Raw genomic sequence first — 21,728 nt, 5'->3', positions numbered from 1 at the left:
AGCTGCCTTACATATTAAACCACCATTCAGGCACATGACCATCTTTTTTGACCTTCACTTGATGGGTATCTGTCCAGAGCGGAGAGTTCTGGACAGCTAACCCAGAGGGGAGCATGCAGTGTGTGGCTCCTTGAGAAGCTGCAGTCAATCTACATTGTCCCGTATGCTCAAGGCTCGTCCGCAGCAGACACAATAGTACCTACTCAATACTTGCATTTGACTGGGAGTGGACAGTGAGACACTAAGAAAAAGATGATTTTTTAACTGAATTACAATCCTAAGTTTTTCTTTCTCAGACATTTATAAATTTTTGAACCCAGACCATGTGGGAGGCGGGGTGTGCAGACATTGCTGGGGCTTCCCTGACAAAGCATGGGTCCCAGGTCACTCCACAGAACTTAGGAGTGATTGGAATCTCGCTCCAACTCGTACTGGCTATGTAACCAGGCAGGTCATTTAACTGCCCTGAGCCTTGGCTTTTTCCTTTTTGAAATGGGAAGAACTTCAGGATCCACTTCACAGGACAGTTTTGAGTATGAAATGAGGTGACAGAGCCAGTGCTATTTTTGTTGCTGTCATAATGGAATGTGGCATCAGCCATGCTTGTGCCTTTTTTGGGGACTGTGTTTCTGAGTAGATTTGACTGTGAGAGTAACCATAAGTGACAGGTGTGTGTGTGTGGTCATAACTGAATGCATGTACCTGATTGTGGGTATCTGAGTGTGAATGCAAGAGACACCAGGGTCCATGACTATTACACTTGAACTGGATGTCCAGTGGTTCTCTCTGCTCCTGTTCACAGGTCAAGGGAGCTGTGTGTGAGCTCCCAGCTGCCAAGGATACCAGCTCATAGCTCCCTCCTCAGTGCCACCTAGTGGTACCTGATTTGTGCAGCTCAGACATCTGACCTGGAGGTCTGGGAACATCTTGTCAGCATGTGACAAGTCACAGACTAGGTAGAATCTCTGGGCTTGTCTGGCCCTTGGAAGACCACCAGGGATGTCTGGCCTTCAATTTTGACCAGTGTTATCCAAGAGAATTTTTGGTGATGATGGAAATGTTCTGTATCTATGCTGTCCAATACAGTAGCCACTAGCTGCATGAGACTGTGGAGTACCTGAAATGTAGCCAGTGCTACTGGGGAACTGAATTTTTCATCGTATCTAAATTTAATTAATTTCCATTTAAATTGCCATGCGTGACTGTATTGGGCAGCACTGGTCTGGAGGACTGTTTGAACCCTGGGATCCAGTTATGCCTCAAGCCAGACAAACTAACTCCTTGAACCTCCCAGTTACAAGAACTAAGACACTCTCTTTTCATGCCAGCTGGTTTCACCTGGATTCTGGCCACTTTCGCAAAGAGTCCTGACCGATCAGATGATGACCAACTGACCAATCGGATCCTCTTCCAGGGCTTCTGACTATAAAAGCACTCAGAGGAGGCAGTCGGAAGAAGTGGGCATCTGCTACGGATAGACAAGAGGAGCCAAGCCCCTGGAGTTGCTAACGGGTCCCAGGCACGCCTCTAGGATGGAGCACACCCCAATCCTGGAAGAGATGGAAGGACACGAGACTGAAGAGCTATCCAGGGCCTTTCTGCACCTCCTAATGCAGACATGAATTTGAAAACAGATAAACCTTGTTCAGTCCCTGGATTGCCAGTTGTGTGACCTTAAACAAGCTACAACCTCTCTGAGGGTAATTTTCCTCATCTGTAAAATAGGAATCAGAGCACATACGTCGCAGGGGTTGGCTGAGGATCCAGATTAATGCATAGAAAAACATTTCGCACAGCATAGTTGCACAGAGTAAGCATCAGTGTTTGCTAAAATTATTATTCTTCCTATATAGTTTTATATCAAACCATCATCATGTAAGTTATTACAACCTGAAAAAAAACTAAGTAATAGAACAATTTCCTAGGTCGCCCAGATGCCATGCTGGGGCATACTCCTTGGCTACTCCTTTCCTCCTAAGTCCAGGCCAGCCTCCACATTTTACAGATTCTACCCTGTGGCATCTTGCAGCTGTCTGTTTCCATACCCTATTTGAAGCCACCTTCATATCTCTCTTGAGCGGTAGCTGGTCCTTGTCCATCCACTTCCAATAGGGTCCTGTTGGGTCCACCCTAGCAGCCACAGTGACCTTCCTACAAAGCTTAGATGGAGTCCCTCCACACCTCTACTCAAAACCTCCAACTATCTCCCCATAGTTCAATAAATTGAACATACACTGAAGTCTGATATTTGAGGCCCACCACCACAATCCAGCTCCCTACCCTTTGGACCTGAATCCTCACTCTTCTGAGACCCCAGCCTTACCTAAGTTTACCTTAGGCAAACCTTGTACTTCTTCACCTCTGAGCCTGTACAAGATTCAACAGATAGATCAATGGAATCAAACAGAAACCCAGATAGATATCTTTGTATATATAATAATTTAGTGGTGGAAATGGAAATATAAAGTGCAGTACTGGAACAAATTACTAATTATTTGGGAGGAAGTTATAACTTCATCTCTCATCTTACCCCAAACTAATGGATTAAAGAGTTAAATGTGAAAAGGAAATGAAACTGTTGAAAGAAAGAAAGAAAGAAAAGAAAGAAAAGAAAAGAAAAAAGAAAAGAAAACAAGAAAAGAAAAGGAAAGAAAAGAAAAGAAAAGAAAAGAAAACATATTGGAAACCATCGACTTTCTGGGTGGAAAAGGACTTTTCTAAGAATAAAAGTAACAAAAAAAGTCACAAATGAAAAGACTGACAGATTTTATGATCTTAAAATTTAAAACTTTTGCACTAAAAAACAACAGAGTCAAATTTATTGGCAAAAGGTAAACTGAAAAAGATTATTTGGAAATAAAAATATGAATGACAAAGGGTTAACAGCTCTAATTAAAAGAGAGTTCGAATGAAGCGATAAGAAGAATATGAACATCCCAACAGAAAAACAGGCAGAGTCATTAAGAAATATTTTCTCAAAAAAAATTTAAAAATAAATGTGTGAAAACATTTTACCTTTAATGGTTGCCAAAAGAAATAATCAAAGATACATAAAAATATTTATATTCAAGGATGTTTTTGCAGCATTACTTATTCATGCTGCAAGTTTAAAATTGAAAACAATCTTAATACCTAAAAATAAAGTAATTGTTAAATAAATTATTGAACATCATAATGACAGAATGACATGCGATATTTTCATCATGTTTTTAAAGGATATTGAATGGCGTTGGAAATGTCATTATACAGTAAGTTTTAAAAGGAAAGTAAAGAACTCAAAGAGACTGTAAAGAAACACATCAAAATGATAATATTTTTGGTGGTGGGTCATGGGTTTTTGTTTTCTCATCTCAGTATTTGTATATATTTTCTAAATCTTCTACAGTGAGCATGCACTATTTTTATAATCAGGGGTAAAAGCTATTTTTAAAAGGGGGAAAAAGACTGTACCAATATAGGGAAATGATTGTGATACAACACAGAAAAAAAGAGAAGAGAAGCATATCCACCTGCGCCTACAGAGGCTCCAGGAGGCCACGAGAGCTTTCCTTTGCTGTGGCCAGTCAAATCAATGTAAAAATTAAATATCAGTGAAGACATGGGGACGAGGACTCTAGTAGAATCCTTGCACACCCCAGATAGGGGTATAAATGGCCAAATCTCTCTTGAGGGCAATCTGGTGACATCTGGCAGAGCTGTAACCCAACAGCCCCGCCTCCAGGTCCGTCCCCATATGACCTCTCAGGCAAATGCACTGAGAAGGGTCACAGGAGGGGACAGTCACTACAGCGTTGTTTGCACTATTAGAAAAAGGAAGCAGCCTAAGAGTCTGTCAATAGGAACTACAATAAGGGAAACAAAAAATGTGATAATATTGCACAAACAAATATTATGCGGCAATCAAAAAGAAGGAACTCGATATGTGACATCATGAATAGGTTCCAAAATCCATGTGGAGGACTATAAAGGTAAGAACTATAATGGCACCAACTAACACATATAGTGCACTCTACGTCCCCACGCTGTTCGAAATACTTGACATAGGTAAGCTTACGTAATCCCCCAAATAACCTGACAAGAAGATTTTAGGTTTTACAATTCTCATTTTAAAGATGACTAAACCGAGGCACAGAGAAATTAAGTAACCTGCCTGAGGTCTCACAGGTGGTAAGTGGCAGAGCTAAGACCTGAACCCCAGCAGTCTGATACCAGAACGCCACCATGACACCCACATAAATTCAAAAGGACATCACGCATGCGGGTTTTTCATACACACAAAAAACTATATAGTGTTTCTAGATACCAATCTGTAAGCGTGAACATATTAAAAACACGACTGAAAAAAAAACACACCAAATTCCTGTGTACCTCTATGGACAGAAGAGACAGGGTAATGGGGCCAAGAAGGAGTGATTACAGGAACTTAAATTTATGTCTTACTTTTTTAATTTAAAAATAAAGCTCAAAAAGTTAAATATAGAATTACCATATGATCCAGCAATTCAGCTTCTGGGTATAACCCAAAAGAACTAAAAGCAGGGACTCAAACAGATATTTCTGCACTCATGTTCATAGCAGCATTATTCGTAACAACCAAAAGGTAGAAACAACCTCAGTGTCCAGCGACAGATGAATGAATAAACAAAATGTGATATATACATACAATGGGATAGTATTCAACCTTAAAAAGGAAGAACCTGCTATAGCATGGATGAACCTTGAAAACATTATGCTAAGTGAAATAAGCCAGACATAAAAGAGCAAATACTGTATGATTCCACTTATATGAGGTACCTAGAGTAGCCAAATTCACAGAAAAAACAGAAAGTAGAATGGTGGTTGCTAGGCACTGGGGGCGAGGGAGAATGGAGAGTTAGTGTTTAGTGGGTACAAACTTGGGGATAATGAGAAAGTTCTATAAATGGAAAATAATTTCTAGAAAAGTTCTGGAAGTGGTGACAGTTGTGCAACATTATAAACATATTTAATGCCACTAAATGGTACATTTAAAAATAGTTAAAATAGTAAAATTTTACATTATGTATATTTTACCACAATTTTTTAAGAGGTTTGGTGAAAATGAAATAGAATGTTAACAGCTGTCAATTCTGGGTCATCAGTATTCAGAGGCTTGCCATGTCATTATTGTGAAAATCAAACAAACAAAACAAGAACCTCAGCACAGCCAAGGATGTGGACACAGGGCCCATGGCAGGCCGGGCACCCCTCCAAGCCAGCTCAGGCCCTTTCTCTCTCTTCCCTCTGCCTATTTTTACCGCATTATGGTTGCTATGGAAACAAGGAGCACCTTGGGCTCCCAGAGCTCAGCCCAGGTGCTGCTAACTCCAGGAATAATGTCAGAGTGTGAGTAAAATAAAAGCCCCGATTACCCAGGCTTCGTACACACACACGTCTGCCTTCCTGATACATTTATGGATTGATGGCGTGTTCGCACGTGTACCTGCACATGTCTGTCCTCAGCAACAGGCCTAGGTCTGGGTACACATTGTTCCAGTTTGCCCCTCTGGGTATGCATGCATGCATGTGGACATATCATGTGGTTACATGTGTCCACATAGCCCGGGATTATTATTACTGATACCAGAAGTACTAAGGCAGGTAACATTTACCAAGTGCTAACTGTGTACCAGGCACTGTGCTCCATGTCTCACCTGCACTAACTCCTTTAAACTTCACAATAGTATCTACATGTAGTTACTATTATTATCCCCAGACAGAGAGACTGAGGCACAGAAGTCGTGGAACTTGCCCAAGGTCACCCAGAGCACATGAACCTAATCACTGAATCTGTACTGTTGGGGAAGAGAGCTTTAAATGTCACCAGTTCCCAAACAGCTGCAAACCCAAACCTAGCTACCTCAGAAGCACCACCTCTGGCCCTGATAACGTGCAGGTTTCCTGGCCCCACCCAGGGCCTGAGGAAAGCAGAATCCCCTGCGTGCGTCTGCATTGCAACCAGGGTGGGCATTCACTGGTGAGCCTAGGTTGAGCTGGCTAACAGGGTTTGGACAGGGCATGGCAGGATGGGGATGGGCTGTCCCTTTAAGTCCTGTTCCTGGGCCCAGAAGTGGGTCTGGGAAAATCTAGAGCCTGAAGCTCCTCAGTTCCAGACGGCATCTGCTGCCGAGAAGGTGGCGATGGCTGCCGTGTCTCTCTCTCACACACACACACACACACACACACACACACGTGCACACACACACACACACACACTCCAGGGCAGGGCTCCAAAAGTCAGTTATGTGGCTTTGTGGCCTGCCAGGCACGGATTTCCGCCCACTCCACCCTCTCAAAATGAACTGGGCGTGGGGTGAAGGATGACACTGCGGTAACCTGTGGGTTCACAGCACAGCCCGAGGCAGGGAGGGGCCAGTCACCTCACCTGAACAACAAAACAGTGATGCAGCCTGGGCTTGGCACCCCAGAGGCTCCCACAGCCTTTGACCTCAAGGGGAAAAGGACACCGGCAGAAACCACTGGCCACCACAGGGCAGGAGAGAGAGAGAAAGAGAGAGAGGGAGAAAACTAAAGATGTACTGAGGCATAAAGGTCAAGTAACCTGCCCAAGGTCACCCAGCTGATAGAGTCAGGATTTAAACTCAGGCTGCCTGACCCCAAAGCCCATGACCTGGCCACTAAGATGGGGTTCACGGGTTGGAACTTCTTCTTCTGCACTTATTTTAGAACGCTGTCAAGGTGAATCTGGCTGGGCCTGGAGCCGTGGTTCTCAGCCTTTACACCTCTACCCCAGAAACTCGGCAACATCTGGAGACATTTTTGATTGTCACTACTAGGGTAGGTTGCCAGCATCTCATGGGAAGAGGGGATCCTTAAACAGTACTGATGCTGGGTCTCACCTGAAACATTCTGCTTTCTAGTTCTCACACTGGGCTCAATCTGGGCATCAGAATTTTTTTAAAACCTCCTAGGTGACAGCAAAGTGCAGAAAAGTTTGGGAACTGCTGCCCTGGGGGGAGAGGGAGAGGATCAAACTACCTGGTGTGGACCAAAGACAGTGGATGCTAATGCCAGAAAGATGTCACTGGGGAATCAACACCACCAAAGACTGCCCAGCCCTCCACCAACAGGAAGTGGGGCTGCCCCCATGCCAGGGTTGGAGGGACAAGCCTGTGTGGAATCAGCACCAACAAGGTCTTCTATCAGTGCCAGAGAGGGCAGAGCTAGAAACAGCTTTGGGAATGATGAATTAGTCAGAGCTGGCAGAGCCCAGAGGAGAAGGTTAATTAGACACGCTTTGTCACCGTCTGGACAGGAGATAATGGGCCTGAGCTGGGAGGAGGGCGGGAGAGGACCAAACCCCAGTGGCAACTCAGTGACAGAGAAAAAAATGGATTCGGAAGAGAGAAAAGGTTAATTGAGAGTGAGTCCAGTCTGGAGACAGAGCAGGAAATGACCAGTCAGCTGCTGAGGGACAAGAGCACCAGGGAAGGGGTGACCTGGCGAGAGGGACTAGGGGTCCGCCAGGGGAAGAGAGGAGCTGAGACCTGAAAGGAATGACACGCCCAGAGCAAATGTGGCACACGGATGACTCATGGGCTTAATCTGGCCTACAGGATAGGCCTCATATGGCTTTGTTTTTTAATTCTTGAGTTAGTTGTCAAGATTTTGCCTAAAACTCCAGATTTCTAGCTTCTCTTGTGAAGTGGAAGATCTGGTGAGGCAGGCGGCATTCCGGCACAGCACTGCCGTGTGCTCGCCAGTTCCCCCAGGCCCCTCACGGTGGTGGTCTTCGGCCCTGCCAGATCCCTGCAGACATCAGAATCTGTCTTCAGAAAGAAGAGATGAGGCCCTCAGCCAGAAAGCTACAAAAATGGAGGACTTGATAGAGGAGCAGGAAGGTAGGTGCCAGGCACTGCACAGAGACTGAGAGCTGATCTCTCGCGTTCTGATCCCGCGCCCACCACCTTCACGCTGTGCATCTCAAGTTAGGAACATCCCCGCCTGGGGTCTCAGTGTACTGATCTGTTAATAAGGAGGTTGAGGCCCATGACCTCTAGTTGTCCATCTTTACTCATGTCCACTGGGCTCCTGCAGGCAGCCCAGACCAACCCTTCTAGTCGTACTTTAGGGTAAAGCCTAGAAAACCTGAACCCTTCCACCAAAGATCAGCCCAGGCAGGGAAAATTCCCAAGTACAGCCGAAGGGGCCAGGGATAGCCAGCTAGAGAGGAGAAGACTCGGGAAACGAGAAATACCTTTCGAAGTCCGACGGGCTATCAGGAGAAAGAGGGATTCGCCTTCTTTAAGGCTGTGGGACGAGGGACCAAGCAGGGGCAGTTACAGAGTCCAGATGAAAATAAAGGTCAGCTTTGAACAGAGCTCTATTGCAATACACCAGGCATCCTTAAAAAGCTGAGCTTCAGGAGACGAGCAAGAGGTGAGCAAACTCAGACTGGGTGACTAGTGTTAGGGGCACAAGGGGCACATGGTGGCCTATTTGATTTTTTTATTTCAAGCTCTAAGGTTCAAGGACTCCAGAGATCTGCGGGTCTCTCCTGAAGGCTCCCCACTCTCTCACTCACCACTCCCAGGGAGTGCTGTCAGGAATTAGGCTCCAGACTCTACTTTCCAGAGAGGGAAGGTCTAGAAAAAGCAGAGAACAACCACTTCATTGCTCCCCTTGCCTCTCGCCATGATCACAGCCCACGGCCAGACCGGGCAAGCCCCACAGCCTGCCCTATCCCAGCACGGCTTCACCCGGGGCCCCCTCAGAGGCAGAGGGAGCAGCTAGCTCCTGGGAGAAGACTTATCTACATCCCCTCCTCACACTCTCATCCCCACTCCCTGCTCCCAGCCCCAGAGGAGCCAGTAGGAAGAAGGGGATAGAAGGAAGCACGCACACGCACGCACACGCACACACACATCTTCCACTCCCAGACACCTCTGAGTGCTGCCTCAGCTCCTGTCCATCAGGACACACCCAGGGGTCCACAATGTGAACAGGAAGCACAAGGGATGCACATGTGGGGAGTCAGAGCCTCTACCCAAGCCCAGTGGGAACAATTCTTCCCAGCCCTGGCCAAATCCAGATCCAAGTGACACGCCAGGCAGAGCCCCCTGACCTCCTCTCCATGAGACCATAAGTCTTACCATCCAGGCCGGGCCAGTAGGCCTCTGGGCCTGGTGAGACCTATGAAAAAGCTGAATGCATAACCAGAGACATGGGGGTCCACAAGGACTCTTTCATGGAGCTGAATGGTGAGAGGGGGTCCCCCCGGTGATAGCTGACCTCGGGCTGGGAGGCCACAGGCTGCTGCATCTACATCCTGTTCTCCTGCATCCCTGCCTTCGTCCCCAGAAATGACATAGTTAACCCTGTCCCCTGGGACCAACAAGGACCATTCAGCTCACCAGCCACACAGAAAACACTCTCCCAGGGCCCCAGAAATAAGCAGAGCCCCTCCTGGCCACAGTCCCAAACCTGTCTCAGAAGAGCCCCAATGCCCAGTACCTACTGGCCACAGCTGCCAGCTGGCTCCCTGCCCACTCATTAGCAGATATCCACAGATCGTCAACACCCAGGGAGCTGTTTGTCCATCAAGAAATCAGAACAGGGACTCACCAAGGCTTCCTAGGCATGCTGGGGACCAGCCAGGATGAGGGACAGGAGCATTCAAGTCCTTGGAGTTTGCAGTCCTAGCTGCCTGGCAAATGGCACTCCAGGTGCTTCCCCAGTGCCCGGCAATGAAATCAGGCCACAGCCCAATTGCCGGCTAAGCACCCACCCGCTTTGCTTCTCCCTGTAGCCACTCACCCCCCGCGACTCCAGATCCCAAAACAGACATGTTCGTGGTTACCATAGGAACTCACTAAAGCCAAAAATGGCACCACACAGTCACCCACATGGACCCTCCAAGCTCATGTCCACTTGCACAGGCAAGTATACCACATGCCCACGCACACCTACACACACCAACACTGTTCTCAGGCTCAAAGCCCACCCTAAAGAAATCAATGAACCAGCACCTGATACTTGAGACAGAAATAGGGATGTTCCCCTTGGCCTCACCTAGAATGTGTGTGAAAGTGGGTTCCCTGAGTGTCCGGTCTGGCCAGCTGTCAGTTACAAGGGCAGCCAGTACGTACCTGAAGCTCACCTGCCAAAGGAGCTGAGCAAAATGGAGGCCAGAGCCTAGAACCACCACCAGCTCTGCCTGTAAGACCAGGAAGAGGGGCACTGCCTGGCTTTTTTACCTGACCACAGACCAGCTCTTGTAGCCTTCGAGATGCTGCTGCTGCTCCTCTCCTGTGTCCCCTTCTATTGGTTGAGGGGTGGGGGAGAGGAAGGTATAAGGTTCAGGATCTAAGCCAGCCACACAAGAGAGGAAGTGTCAAGAAGGGAGCAGAAACTGTATATTCTGAGCCTTACTCCCTCCCTCATCTCCATAGATGGGACCAATATCTACCCAAGGTCTCACCTGAAAACCTGAGTCTTCACCTTAACCTCTCCCTGGCCCTCACCTCCCATAGCCATAGCAGTTCCACGCTGGGGAGTCTACCTCTTTGCTAGCTCCCCACTGCCCTTGCCTCAACCTCTCCAATGAGTTAGCAGAGAGCAGCCAGGAAAGCCCTTAGACTCAAATCCGGCTACATTATTCCAGCTTAAAACCTTTCCATAGCTCCAGGTCACCCAGAGAAGCAAGCCCCACCCTCCACACACAGCCCTCCTACACTCCTAGACATGGCCCGCCCTGCCCCGGCACTCCCACCCTGGTTTTCTGTCTGGTATTAATGACCACACCCAGATCCCTCCTGCCCCCACTGCCTGTGCGCACTGCCGCTGCCTTGAGTGCCTCTCTCTTCTCTGGGCTGACCTCATTCACCTTTGGAGATGGCTCAGGCATCACCAGGTCTCCAAGAAGCCCTCCTTCATACTCTCTGAGAACAGCTTTGTTAGCACCTGTCACATTCCACTATGATTATCTGTCTATATGTCTGTCTCCCTGCCGAGTTGTGAGCTTTCATGAGCAGAGACTGTGTCTTTTTCATCTTTGCTTTCCCAGCAACCCTGGGACCTATCACTGGGCTTGGAATGTTGGTACCCAGTAAAGAGAGCTGAACTGTTCAGCCTTCTAACCCCCAAGATATCAAACTCCCCAGTCCTTGACAATTCCAGCAAACTCTCAACAGATGTCCTAGGTGTGTAAGAGAGGAGTTGACTAAGATAGAGAAGCCCCAGAAGGTTGTTGAACATCTTTGTGATGCCGCAAGGATTCTTATAATCCACAGTAAACAAAGACATGACGGAAGACAGGGAAATGGATTGGTGATCACGGCCTCAACCAATACATGAAAAAAAGCCATTAAATTGAAATAGAGGGGCAGACTGTGGAGGAATGGGCTTTCGGGAAGGAAGGCTAGAAAACTGGAAGCAGAGACTCGATGCATTGACATCTGGGCCCAGACTCTGTTCTCTCCCAACAAGATAAGAATGTGGCCATGCTAACAACACCAAGAGAACTCAGAGAATCAAATGTCTGTAAAGGTAATATTTAGATTTTGTTCATAATTCTCAGAGAATGGGGATGGAAACGCTGAATTTAAAAGGGCTATGACATGGCAAGAAATCGAGCTTTCTAGATGAAGCAGGCCCCCATCCCCCATCCTGCATGAACGATGGCTCCAGCAGCTGCCATCAAGGACCCAGGGGGCCAAGGGAGGCTATGCTGAGACACACTGTGATTGCTCCTGCCCTGTGTGGTCAACTCACTTCTAAAAGGATTTTGGATTCTTAGCTAGTGAAATCTGAAACCTAGAGTAAGGGTGGCTATCTTCTGGCCAAACCACAAGACAGCTGAAATGCTGCCCCAGCCAGGCGCTCTCCTTCTTTCTCCTCAGGAAGAAACAAGAGGACAGAGTCACCTCTAGGCTCCATCACGAGCTTTCTCTTCAGAGATGCATTTCTAGTGACCAAGAGCTGGGACCACCAATTAAAAAGTTGGATTCTTTTTCCTACAAGGCAATAGGTTCTAGATCTCCCCATCATCAGGAGTGTGCATTATATTGTGTCCTCAGCAGTGGAGAGAGGCTGCACTGAACCATCCCCATGCTCACCCAGTCTCGTGATGACCAGTCTCTGTGTGTCAGTCATCTCAGATGGCTGGAGCATGGCTTATCAGCCTGTGCAGCAAACAGATACACATATATCTTTCTTTGGCAAAGAGGCATGGTCTCTGAGAGGGAGGGTCATGGGGCAGCAAAAAGGAGTGAAAGAAAATATCTGAGGTTCCCAGATCAGGTCCTCACCCTCTGGTTGCTGCTTCAAAGACCTCCTTCAGCCAACCCCAGACACCTGGTCCTACCAACCTCGTCTCTCCTCTGGGGGAAATCTAGTTTAACTATGGCTCAACTATTACAGACAGGAACCCTAACCCAAGTTGACCCCAGAGGAGGCTAGAGAAGGGGGAGCCCTGCCTGCAGACCCTGCCTTTCTCTCCATCTCTCTACCTGCATGGAATGATAACCATGATGACCCCTAATCGACTCATTCAGCAAGTAGAGACTGAAAACCTCCTACGTGCCATGGTGTTAGATTCTTGGGAGCCAGAGATGAGTGTGCAGAGCCCCTGCTCTCAAAGACATCCATCTATTCATTCATGCATGCATTCATTTATTCAACAGCAAGCACCTACCATCATCAAGGTCCCCAGAGAAATACAAAAGGACAAAAGTCATGAAGGTAAACTCCTAGAATGTCAAAGCTAGAAAAAAGCAAGTTAGACACTAGTCCAACTCTCCCATTTTACAGGTAGGGAAACTGAGGCTCTGAGAGGTTAACAATCTGCCCATTTGCTAGCTTGGGGCTGGCCCTCCCAACTCTTTCTTCTGCATATCCTGCCACTGCCCCCCTCTCCAGTGCTCCTGTGTGGCTCCATGCCCCCTGCATGCCTTGCCTCTGAGGGTCCTTGTGATTCAAGCACCACAGATCCCTCTCAACCTGGCAGGGGGATGAGCCCTCCCTCCCACAGCATTGTGGAGGCAGAGGTACACTCTGTGGCCAAGGCACACAGACTCTCTATATACATCAGGAAAATAGAATGGGAAAGTAGGGCAGGGTAGAGGCTGAGAACTTCCCAGCTCCAGCCTGGACTGAACCAGCCATGAAATACAGACCTGGATTCAAATCCCAACCATGACTTACTTGCTGATGACCTCAACCACATTTCCTAACTTCTCTGAGCCTCCATTTTCTCATCTGTAAAATGCAGAGAGTAATAGTAGCTGTCTTGTGAGGTGGTTGTGAAACCTCAAGGAAACTGTGCAATGAAAACTTAGCACATAAGTGCCCAATAATGGTGGGGCCAGAACACCCATCTTCAGAGCTGCATGGCTCAAGGACACCTTCAGGAGGTGCACGGCTGTCTTCATGTCAAGGACACCAGGACCCTGGGGAAGGAGCCACTGCAATCAGGAACATGGACACCAGAGCCCAAGGGTATCTCGTGCTCAATGTGGGAGTCAATGGACTGCATTAGTAGAGAGAAAGATGTCTCATCCAGCAGAGGCAGAAAGAGGGAGGTGTCTTGGTGCCTGGGAGAGCCCTAGCATGTGCAGTTGGCCACCTAATGCACCTGTCAGTGAGCAGAGCCATACCCTGGGCATTGGGACAGAATTCCGTATGATATACTATCAGTGCAGGAGAGAAAGGGAGAGGGAGCGGGTACAGATCCTCCTTTCAGTCCCAATGGTAGTGGGAGGTGGCTGGATAAAACCTCCGATGGTATCTGCCCAGTCCACAATCCATCTTTCTTCTGTAAGAACTAACCCCTTCCACATAAAGAAAGTGCCACAGTGGCCATCTTTTATCCATAAAACGTCATCTTTCCAGCTAAACTGATTGGACCAAGGGTATACAACTGACCCAAACTGGAACAATCAGAATCTCTCTCTTTTTTAACAGCTTTATTGAGATGTAATCTATATACCACGCAAGTCACCATTTTAAAGTGTACAATTCAAAGGTTTTTAGTATAGTCACAAGGTTGTACAACCATTACCACTCTCTAGTTCCAGAACATCTTCATCACCTCAAAAGAAGCCTGTATCCTTTAGCATTCACTTCCCTTATTTCCCCAACAGCCTCTCCAGCCCTAGGAAACCAATATCTATTCTCTCTCTCTCTCTGGATTTGCTTATTTTAGATATTTCATATAAATCGAATCATACAATATACGTTTTTCTGAGACTGACTTTCACTTAGCATAATATTTTCAACGTTCATCCAGGGTGTAGCATCTATCAAAACTTCATTCCTTTTTATGGCCAAATAATATACCATTGTATGGATATGCCACATTTTGTTTTTCTCTTCACTTATTGACGGACATTTGAGTTATTTATACTCTGGGTTATTATCAATAACCGCTATGAGCATTCCTGTAGGAGTTTCTATATGAACATATGTTTTCATTTCTCTTGGATATATACTTAAGAATGGAAGTGCAGAATAATGCTTTTTTTTCTTATAGATGTTTAATCACGCTCGCTACCCTCAGTCTCAGTCCCTGTCAGTGTTAGCAAGTTTAGGTAGTGTTTGCCTGATTCCCCTGGAGCTCCACGGTGTTCGGTCTCGGAGGATATGGGGGGAGGGACCTTCAAAAAAAAAAGAGAATGGAAGTGCTGGTCTTATGATAATTCTACGTTTAACTTTTTGAGCTGCACCATTTTATATTCCTTCCAGCAGTGTATAGGGTTACAATTTCTCCACATCCTCACCAACAGTTGTTATTATCTTTTTGATTATAGTCATTCGAGTGGGTGCGAAGTAATATCTCAATGTGGTTTTGATGTGTATTTCCCTGATGACTAATGATGAACATCTTTTCATGTGCTTATTATCCATTTATGTATCTTCTTTGGAAAAATGTCTATTCAGGTCTTTTGTCCATTTTTTAATTGTGTTGTCTTTGTATTATTGAGTTATGAGAGTCTCTATATATTTTAGATATGAGTACCTTATCAGATATGTGAATTGTAAATATTTTCTACACTCTGTGGGTTCTTTTCACTTTCTTAATGCTGTCCTTTGTAACACAAAGTTTTTATTTTTAATTTTGATGAAGTTCAATTTATCAATTTGTTATTATTGTTGCTTATTCTTTTGGTGTCATATCTAAGAAACCTCATCTAAGATTACAAAGATTTTCATCTATGTTTTCTTCTAAGAGTTTTATAGTTTTAGATCTTACATTTAGGTCTTTAATCCATTTTGAGTTAATTTTTGTATGTGGTGTGAGAGAAGGGTTCAATTTAATTCTATTGCATATGGATATCAGTTGTCCCAGCACCATTTGTTGAAAGACTGTTTTTCTCCATTGATTTGTCATGACACACTTGGAAATCAATTGACCACAAATGTGAGGATTTATTTCTGAACTCTGAATTCCATTCTATTGATCTATATGTCTATCTTTATGCCAGTACCGTGCTGTCTTATTTACTGTAGCTTTACAGTAAATTTTGAAATCAGGAAATATAGTCCTCCAACTCTGTTCTTTTTCAAGATTATTCTTGAATTTCCATATAAATTTTAGGATCAGTTCATCAATTTCTGCAAAGAAGTCAACTGGGATTTCAATGGAGATGGGTTTCCAGTTCTTGGTCGACCCCTCCTGAGCTCTAGCTCCACCTCCTCCCCTTGAGTTCCCGGAGGCACTCTAGGATTTTTTCCATAACTTCCATCTTTTGCTTAACCAGATTACATTGGGTTTTGTTTCTTGAAATCAAAATAATCCTAACCAAGTACAGTAGAAACATGATCCTACACATTGTCCCAAACAATCACCTCAACATCACCTCCCCAGGGACCTCAGACTTGTCCCCCAGGTACCCAAAAACTCCAATCTCAATATTGGCCCATGTGCCCAGTTCTTCACTCCGCCCTGTAACTAGTTCCTTTCCAGGTTATATATATTATCTTTACCAGTTAAAACAAACAGGCCCTCAATAAATGCTTGTGAAATTGAACAAGATGTCCCAAGACAGCACCAAAAGAAAGACTCCTACCACTCTTCACCCTTTAGTATCTCTCCTTCATGCCTAGCACCTTTTTCGATACACAGATAAGAAGCCCTAGGAATGCCAAATATTGTTGTGCCATTGGGACAGAGGAAACTGAAGTTCAGAGCAGTTGTGCCATGCCCAAGAGTGACCTGCCCTGAATGGTGGACTGTACTGATGCACACCCTATGCCAACCAGCGCAGACTCTGGTGGGCCCATTGTCCCACTCCATCTTTAAAAGCTGCTTTAGAAGCCACTTCCTCTGTCAGTCTTCCAGAACCGCTCCCATTGCACCTATGGCATCAACTCTACAGAGCGACTGAAAGCTTTCAGAGGGCAGGGACAGTTTGCCATCCACCTCTGCCTTGCTAACTGCCCACACTCACCCTTCTGAGCAAAACGAACCAGAGTGGGAAGCCTCTTATTTTGAGTCCCTTATATGCCAACTCTCAAGACTGGCTGTGTTTTGTCCAGCAACCTGTACCCAGGGGATACATGGTAAGTGCTGGCAACTGGAAGACACAGAAGAGGGAGGCCAGCCTGGAAAAACTTTTGACTGAGATGAAGGAGTCACAGGCAGGAAGATTTGCCTCCAAAGGAGCAATTTTTCATGCACGTGCTAATTCACACGTGGCAGGATAATACTTTGCGCTAGTGACCAATGCTCTTTTTCCCCTCTTAGAATTGCCCTCCTTTTCAATTCACTTCATTGGAGCAGATCAGTACTCATTGCCCAAGGAAGGGATACAGATGGAAGTTGAATTGTGTTAAGTCTCAAGGGGAAAAGAGATCAGGATGCAGACAAGAAGGCACAATTTTCAGGTAGGTGGTAATGTCAGAAAACTCGATAGGACTAAAGCTTCACATAAAACTTGAGGTGATAGAAAATACAATTATCTTCCTTACAGCCCTAAATTGCAGCCTAAAAGTCACACCACTATACACATTCCCACCATTCTGGTACCTGCTGCTTCCATTCCAGCATCTGCCTTTCTCCAGATACTCCAGGAATCAAGAGCCTGGTCCAGCCTCCTCCAACCCAGAAGCCCCCCAGACAGCGATGGAGAATCTGACAAATGCAATGACCCCACCCATGTTTCCTACAACTTAAGGGGAAACAAGGGCCCCAGAGGAGCTCTAATCTGCCATCATCTCTGACCTCTACATAACAGGAAGTGGCTACTTACTTGACCTTCAGGCTTGCCAGCATGGTCTTGTCGATCCTGCCAAGAGAAAAGCAAGGGCTTCAGTCAGTGCCAGGGCTGAAGGCTCTACCTAGCATCTGTAGGGGAAAGGTCCCTAGGCCAGTCCAGACCGCCAGATGATAGGGCGCTGCCACGGACAGCTTCTACAGCCCAGGAAGGGAGGGCTGTGAGCTCTGGGAGGGCTAGAGCCCCACATAGTCCTATGAGATGAGTACAGTTATTCTCCCCATTTTAGAAATGAGGAAATTAAGGTTCAGAAGGGTAAAATCACTGGCCCAGTTTGAATCCAGGTATCTGACTCCAGACTCAGGAATCTTAAGCATTTTGTATATAGCCTCTCTCTTCATGACCCCCATTCCACAAGTAGACTCTGAATCCTAGATTCATTGGTCACTAGCAGCTGGACATTCAGCACATAGCTATTTTCTGAGATCTGCTTTGGAAAGATGCCAGCACCCCTACCACTCCCAGCACCAGGGACCCTTCTGTTCTGAGAGCTGCCAGTCCAGCCAAGGAGGCAGACCCCACTCCTGGGACAAAGCCCGACAGCAGGCTTCAGGGTGCACGGGGGCAGTTGGGACCCGTCAGACTGAGGAGTTCAGAGCAAGCAAGATCAGGTTTGCAGTGGACTATCCCGGCAGCCAGCACTTCCGCCCCAGTCTGCACCCACCCTCGCTGGAAGACAAGGCAGCACTGCTAAGCTTCTATTTTTACCCTCCACATATGTCAACACTTATGGTTGGTAAAAGAGACCCCTTCCTCTCTCCGGAGACAGAAAGATGGGCAAGACTCCCACTGTCGGTGTCTCCTCTTGTTTAGGAGTCACGACTACCAGTGTTACCACTAATGTCACCACCACCATCATGTCACTATCACTACCAGTGTCACTATTACCACTATTGCGCCCATCACCACCATGTCATCATTATCATCAGAATCACTATCACCATCTGTGTCATCACTATCAGTATCGCCACTGCTCCATGTCACCATCACCACCAGCATCACCATCAGGGTCACCACCACCCCTTTGTCATCATCACCATCAGTGCCACCAAAATCACCACCGCCTCCAGGATGCCTAAAACCCTGGAAAGTTCTTTCAGCCACCCCCGTCCAGCCAGTTCAGCTCTGCCAAAAGCTTCTTTCCTATAGGACTACCGGGGCCAGCGGGGAGAGGGGAGTGGTGTCAGGGGCCACATGGTGAGGATGCAGAGCTGCTCCAGCAATCACAAGTCATCACCAAGACCCTGAGCTAAGGGGTGGGATTTTTTTCACTCTGAATAAACTCAGAACTTTCTGATGTCAGTTCTCAAGAGCAAAACAATCCACACCTCAAGGCTCTTGGCTCAGGCCCCTCTCAGCTTCTTCCCATACGCCTCCTGGGTCCCATCCTTGGGGCTTTCACGACTAGTCCCTAAGGGTCCCACTGGGCCCCTAAATCCCTCTGGGATATAGACTCTCCTTCTCTCTCATTCCGCCCACCAAATGGGAGTAGGTTGGGCCCAGGATTCAATCCCCACATTCTGCTGCAATATTTGTTACCCAGGATAACCAAATTGTAACCTCAAACGATAAGCCCTTACATTTCATATTTTCTCAAGAAATCTCTTTTAATTCTTTCAATGTCCCTGTGTTGTGCGTAAAGCAGAAATCCCCCACTTACACATGGGGAAACTGAGACCCAGAGAGGGGAAGTATACCATCTGAGTTCCTCAGTGAGTAAAGGTGGAGTCAGCACTAGAACCCAGACTCCTGGTGTGGTAACCTCTCAACCCAACACCACACCCCCTGCCAGCACTCTGGGCCACAGCAGCCCATCCAGGCGCCCACATCCACACGAACCCAGCACAGGGTTCCCACACTGGGGTGTGGCCCCGAGAGGGTGGGGCCTATGGCTTGGGCAGGGCTGAAGCAGAGAAAGGGCAGCACTATGACACTAGACTTTTCCCTTTCAGGAAACCAAAGTCTCCAGATTCTCCCTGGCACCTTCTCTCCCCACCCCAACCCCATCCCATTCACTCTCATTACCTTGTCTACCCCTGGCACAAGGGATAGACATCCAATGGGGTTTTTTAAAATACCACCCCCTAGACTCCGCTCACTGTCTGGACCAGGACTCTAGGAATCTGTAATTTAGTCCCCAACCAGCTATTATATCCCCTCTCAGCTAATGGCCATCCCCTGATGACACCAACCCCAAACCACCAACCCACCATCCCCTTAAGTTCAACGAGCCCCCAACCAAATGACTATCGTGGGCAAAACACCACACTTAGTCATTCTGTAAGTACCTAGTGAACACATATGACGCACCAAGCACAGTCCCTCTGTCTGCTCCATGCTTCCCAAAAAAGGTTGGGCCTCGCAGGACACCATCCTGTAGGCTCTGCCCTACAGGAATCCCAGCCCAGCTTCACACACCATCCCTAACCAGAAAACAGACTAGGTGATTCGAACCCAGAGCCCACCCTCAGGACAGCAGCCCCTTGGGCTGGGCATCAGGGAGGGCCCATGAGCAGGCACTAGGCCCTACTGTGCCGCCCCTGGCATCCTCACTGCTCCCATCTGCCAAACATGAAGCACTCATAAGTCCTTCTTACCAGAGGATGGATGGCAAAGTGCTTCCAAAGAGAAGAAAAGGGAAAATGGAAAGCTGCATGCATGTGAGAGCAAGGAATTAGCCAGAGAAACACAGCCCACCTCTTCCCAGCCCCTTGTGCCTCCCTCCCCGTCTCCCTGGTTTCTTGTGCCCCCAACAGCCCCCAGCTTCAACACCAGGACACTTCCCGGCCACCGTCCCTGCAACAGCAGGAACCTGTGCTTTGACAATGCCCCTGGCCCAGAGCTGAAAGGAAACCGATAATGAAAACCACTAGACCCCATTCCCCAGCTGAGGAGAAGCTGCGAGCAGCTGGTAACCAGAGACAAGCCTTTGACCTCAGTCTCCCCACTTTCGGGCCCCCTGGGGAAGAAAAAACCTGTCCCTTGTCCTAGACAGAAGCTTAGTGGCAAAAAGTGGCCCAGAGGGCCAGGCAAGAGGTTGTAGCACAGACCCAGCTGGGACAGAGCTGGGATTGGCTGCCCAAGGTGAGGGAGGGAGAGGAAGGACCTCTGGAGACAGGCCTGTCCACTCCTCTCACTGCTCACCCTCTGCAGAGAAGAGGCAGCCCAAAGGTTAAGCAGGCCACAGATTCCTCCTGCCACCAAGTCACAAAGATGACACAAACAGGAGTATAACACACACGCACAGAAGAGCACACACGGGTATAGAAGACCAGAGGTACTGACTGAAACAAAGAGTGCGTGCACACACGGTCACATGCATAGCCACACCCACCCGGCCAGGCCCGCATCTCACACACAGCCACACAAACTGGCAGCTGCAGACATGCACACTACGCACAGGCTCAGACATGGACACACATGTTCACAATCATCACAGAGGTGCATTCACATACATGGGAATATAGGACAGAGACACGCACATTCGACCACAGTAACACGCAGTCATACTCACACTGGCTCCAGCTCTAACCTTGTGAATTCCCTAGAAGACTATACTGGGGGGACAATGAGAAAAGCTTATAGCGTCGGATGCCCCCACCGGGGTCCTCCATCTCCAACAGCCAGGTATCCGAAAGTGCACCTTACTGACCCAAGGGTTCAGGTACTACCTGAATCCCCGTTCCAACAGGCACCTGCAGCGCTCAACAAGACTGCACAGCTGGTCACACCCATCCCTTCAACTGCCACCCCCACCTGTCACCCACCATCCGAAGCCCCCAAAGGACACACTGCGCTTCCTGCCAAACATGGTTGTGGCCACAGGGCCCCAGGTCCCAGCGATGTTCCCAGGGCCGTTGGCAAAGAGGCCGCGGTGCAGCAGGGTCAGCAGGCCACTGGTGTAGGGCAGGACACCCTGTGTGGCACCTCCTCTGTCCCCAAACCCGCGCTTCCTGTGGGTGAGGTCGCAGGGCCAGGAGGTGTGTCCTGCACTCTGGGAGGCACCAAGACAAGCAGGGGAGGTTGCAGAGGGCAGCTTCCCCACGCCCAGAGGAACCCACAGCTCCGGAAGGGGCTCAGCTGCCAGATTGCACCACAGCCCTGGCTTTCCGGAATACAAAAGAGGCCCTCGGAGTCCCACATTGGGCCTGACAAGGAGAGGAAGACCTGGCTGGGAGACTCAGGGATCCCTGCAGACCGGGGTACCTGCACACGCCCTCCCTGGGGCTGCCCGAGACAGGCCCTTTGCCTTCCTGCTCCACCATGGCTCAGCACACATCAGATAAACCAGCTCCACACATGTAATGACACCTGAATGTGTGTGGCACAGGGGCACGCACATGTGCACTTATATATGCACAGGATCCACAGGTACACAGAGAGTCACATGCATGCTCACATATGTGTCATTAGACATCTGTACACACATGAACACAGATACTGCACACTCACGTGCAGGTTCATATAGCCATTAAC

At 47.7% G+C, this 21,728-nt stretch overlaps 1 protein-coding gene across 3 annotated transcripts in view; it reads right to left on the bottom strand.

Annotated features, from left to right (window-relative positions):
* RAP1GAP2 (RAP1 GTPase activating protein 2) overlaps positions 1-21,728 on the bottom strand; it is a 194,681-nt gene that overhangs the window by 158,222 nt on the left and 14,731 nt on the right. For 2 of the 3 annotated variants that reach the window (XM_025041649.1, XM_025041648.1), the window contains exon 2: positions 17,229-17,264. In XM_025041649.1, the coding sequence (XP_024897417.1) occupies positions 17,229-17,251 (23 nt within the window). In that variant the 5' untranslated portion in view covers positions 17,252-17,264. Of the gene's footprint in view, positions 1-17,005; positions 17,138-17,228; positions 17,265-21,728 lie in introns of those variants that run through there. The other variant, XM_025041650.1, reaches the window with a different exon arrangement.

Source organism: Pteropus alecto, unplaced genomic scaffold (genome assembly GCF_000325575.1).
Source record: "Pteropus alecto unplaced genomic scaffold, ASM32557v1 scaffold98, whole genome shotgun sequence".
NCBI classification, from domain to species: Eukaryota; Metazoa; Chordata; class Mammalia; order Chiroptera; family Pteropodidae; genus Pteropus; species Pteropus alecto.
This window is presented reverse-complemented; position numbering and strand designations above follow the sequence as displayed.